This window comes from Suillus fuscotomentosus (genome assembly GCF_016647785.1).
Source record: "Suillus fuscotomentosus strain FC203 chromosome Unknown F5891scaffold_83, whole genome shotgun sequence".
In the NCBI taxonomy this organism is placed as follows: Eukaryota; Fungi; Basidiomycota; class Agaricomycetes; order Boletales; family Suillaceae; genus Suillus; species Suillus fuscotomentosus.
In genome coordinates this window covers 95,091-98,931 of record NW_024539595.1, presented here as the reverse complement: position 1 = coordinate 98,931, position 3,841 = coordinate 95,091, and the positions used below count along the sequence as shown (strand labels likewise).

The window sequence follows — 3,841 nt, the reverse complement described above, 5'->3', positions numbered from 1 at the left end:
TACTCACCAATCTCAAAGAATGTGTCAGATCCGGAGGTATCTGCATCATTGAAGGGACCTTCCTGTGAGAATATTCTCAAAGCCATTGCAAGGCCAGCAGCCATCGCGTCTGCGGCACTCAGAGTCATGCATCCTGAGCAGTACTGGGCAGGATTGAGAACCTTGTCAAACCTTGGAAATATAGCAGTAAGCAAGGATCTACCACAGATGCCGGAGGCCCTGTAGTACTGGGCATCTGTGTTTAACACCCTCTCCATCATTTCCAATCGGGAAACCCCCCATCATCAAGACCACATGTCCATTGCTGAATGCTTCGACATTCTCACCACCGTGGGGAACTATTCTAATGCTCGGATGACAATGCCAAGCCTTCAGCTGGAGTTCAAGTACAATTCCGGCTGTATGATTGTGTTTTCCGGAAGGATTGTGAGACATGGAGTTTATGATGTGGAAGGGGATCAGATTGCTTGGGCATGGTATATGAGGGATGCTGTTCACATTTACGCTGGTGTTCCATCATGTGGATGGGCTAGTGTGGATGGTCCATACAGCGTGTGAAAGATCAAACAAAGAGCAAGCATTGTGACCTATATACATTCCAACAAATGAATACCATGTACCAATAGTTATCCGGACCTCAATACTCAATTTTGAGCATTTGCAAAGTGATATGTGGGACTGAATAATTTGGATGCAAGCCTCGGTATTCGATAATTGGAACTCGTGACTTGACATATGGGAGTCCCAGGTGCCAGGTTACTGAGTCCCAACACCCAGACCTCAGCATGTGATATTTGAGACTGGGGGAAGATGTATAAATACGCTCGAATTAACATTTGTTATTGCCATACACATTTGACAAAACCCTGAGCCCTGACATTGTGGACTCCGGACTCGACACTGTTCTGAATACCGAGTCCCTGACGCCCGATTCCATAACCACGAAACATGAACCATGAAATGGAAAATACTGACAAATGCTATCTCCAATGCTTTAAATACAGTTGCCGAGCTCCGGGCCGCCGAACCCTGACCTCCGAAATTCGGGACTCAGGACCCAGGGTTCGGCACTCGGAACTCGGAGCTCGTGACCTGGGACTCGACACTGTTCTCAATACCGAGTCCCTGACGCCCGATTCCATAATCACGAAACATAAACCATGAAATGCAAAATACTGACACATGCTATCTCCAATGCTCTGGATACCCTGACACCCAACACAGTTGCCGAGCTCCAGGTCGCCAAACCCCAACCTCCGAAATTCGGGACTCGGGACCCGGAGTTCGGCACTTGGGACTTGGAGCTCGTGACCTGGGACTCGACACTGTTCTCAATACCGAGTCCCTGACGCCCGATTCCATAACCACGAAACATGAACCATGAAACTCAAAATACTGACACATGCTATCTCCAATGCTCTGGATACCCTGACACCCAACACAGTTGCCGAGCTCTGGGTCGCCAAACTCCGACCTCCGAAATTTGGGACTTGGGACCTGGGCGTCCGGGACTCGGATGTAAGATTTTTGAATGCATAGAATATGTTACATCTTGTATACAATGAAGACTGAATGGGACTACACTCCTTTGCCTTTCCTCAATTTCTCTAACATGTCAGTGTACATCTTCACCTCTCCCATCTTGGCTTTGATGCCCTGATCTTGCTCCTCCATCAATGCTTCCATGTGTTCTTTAATGAACCTCAGTCCCATAAGTGGTGGAGTCAAAGTGTTTTTCAACTTCTCTGGAAGAACCAAAGCATCATCCTCAACATTAAGCTGAAACAGATAAGTCATCAATCAAGGTAATTCAGCTAAGATCTTACAGCCCAATACTGGTAGTGAGAGACGCAGGAAGCCATTATTTCATCCCACTGCCATGGTTGATCAGGGATTGTGGTGTTTCCCATCCACCATGGACATGTATATGCGAACACAATCTGGGACAGATGTCCTGCAATTGGCTCATCATGAAATGAAAGGAGGTGGAATGAAAAATGTCGTCCGGAACTGTGTTCCAGGTTAGCATGGGATACAACTTAAGGATATAAGCGACAGGGACCGGAACCACCAACACAATATTCTGTGAAGCGGAGTACTGCAGGAGTGGTGTGACAAAAGTCTGCTCAAATTCTTAGCATTGACCAACAAAGTCATCAGGGCAGTGGTAACATACATTCATCTCCCATTGCAGCCCAGCTTTAAAATACTTGATCCGGTCAGAAGATATACCATTGTTGGCAGCTTCCGTCCGATATTGAGAGATGCATGCACAGACGCGCGATCCAGCCATTGCCAATGTGCAGGAAATAGTTGCAAGGCTCAGCTTCAGGGGTCGGTAATGGCTTTCGGCATTCAGAGTGCCAGAAGTGGATGCAGGAGTTGCAGACATGGCTAATACAGGACTATGACGCTGGCAATACAAGTGAAAGATGGTGAAGATGTGAAGATAAGAATCACTGATGGATGGATACGAAATTCAAACTCCGACATGGGCTGACCCGGACAATTCCCGGGCCTCAATTGTGTATGTGGAAAAAGAGACTTCATGAGAAAACAATGTTCATTCATCTCCAGCCTCTATCAACACATTTTGTAGGTCTTGAAAAGCTGCCTGCGCATCCTGTGCGAGCAATGAATACATTTGGGATTGCCTTCCGGCATAGCATCTGTGACCTGGAAGTCATTTCTCCAATGATTCCTGCATGTGGTCGCCCCATTGGGTTGTTTTTCACAAAAAGAACTTACATGTCCAATCCATCTCCAATTTGACCAATAGCATTTCTTCCTTCCATTGATCCCGTGGTGCCTTTGCCCTCAGCCAATGGACTCAGTAAACTTGGCATGGGTCCAGTCAGGTAACCGCTGGATATGACATGCAAGCAGAAACTCACATTCCTCATTCCACGATTGATCGGGACCCCCAAGGTCGACTTCAACAGACCAAAACCAAGCCAAAGATTCATTTCGTTGACCTCGGACATTTGGGTCGCCCACTGCTGTGCTGATTTTGAGTTGCTCGCGAAGCAGGGGTTTGTATTTCTGAAGCTGGTCTTGCCCTGGCTCAAGTTTCATCATTTGCTTCCTTGTCTTTGTATATATGCTGGCATGGAGGGAGACTGCCTGCTGCACCGACGTCACCTGGGACCAAGCTCGAGTTTTCAGGGCCTGGGATTTGGCCTGCCTAACAGTTGTTTGGAACAGGATGGCCTTGTTGCAAAGGTAAATGCGGAGATTGTGAAGGGCATCATTGGCCTGCCCTTCACAAAGTGACATCTCCAGGGGAATCAGATCCTCTGCCATGCATCGTCTGCATCTATCAACCCCCAGGTTCGATGGCAATGGGATTATAGTGAGCTTGGGAGAGTTTGTCCATGTATGAGATGTCTCTGTGAAATCTGCCGGGTCATCATCGAGATCATCTAGAATGTCTACGTCCAAGTCCTCAGGTTCATCATCTGCATCAAATCCCTCCCCGAGATGTGTTAGAGCAGACCGAGCAAATCCATCTATCTGGCCTTGGAGCTGATCCTGTTGACGGGCAATGTCTAATCTCTGTGTCTCAGTGGATCTTCTTCCGATCCTTCAGACCTCGATGAGCAATGCAATCTGAGCCTCTTCAATTGCTAACCCTGTTGATATCCATGTTGCCACAGATCTGCGAGAGGGTGCTGCATTGCGGGCGTTACCCTCCTCTAACAATCTAAGCTCGATCTCCTTTTTGCTAGGTGCTGAGTGCAATATTAATTCAGACCTCAATGGAGACAATGGAGCTCAATGTACCTTTTTTGATATTGATCTCATATTCATCCATGGCTGAAGGATCATTCAATCTGCTTGA

General features: G+C 47.3%; 2 protein-coding genes across 2 annotated transcripts; both read right to left on the bottom strand.

The window, feature by feature from the left end:
* Positions 1 to 1,578: 1,578 nt before the first annotated feature.
* F5891DRAFT_1195485 (uncharacterized protein) lies at positions 1,579 to 2,392 on the bottom strand (the record flags this gene model as incomplete). The annotated part of the gene is made up of 4 exons (XM_041368135.1): positions 1,579 to 1,779; positions 1,827 to 2,010; positions 2,076 to 2,122; positions 2,177 to 2,392. 4 exons carry the CDS (start codon positions 2,390 to 2,392, stop codon positions 1,579 to 1,581), a joined length of 648 nt encoding a protein of 215 aa, XP_041219789.1.
* Positions 2,393 to 2,731: 339 nt separating this feature from the next.
* F5891DRAFT_961930 (uncharacterized protein) lies at positions 2,732 to 3,363 on the bottom strand (the record flags this gene model as incomplete). The annotated part of the gene is made up of 2 exons (XM_041375858.1): positions 2,732 to 2,829; positions 2,877 to 3,363. Coding segments are annotated over 2 exons (585 nt in total), but the record flags the coding sequence as incomplete, so codon positions are not given.
* Positions 3,364 to 3,841: the final 478 nt, after the last annotated feature.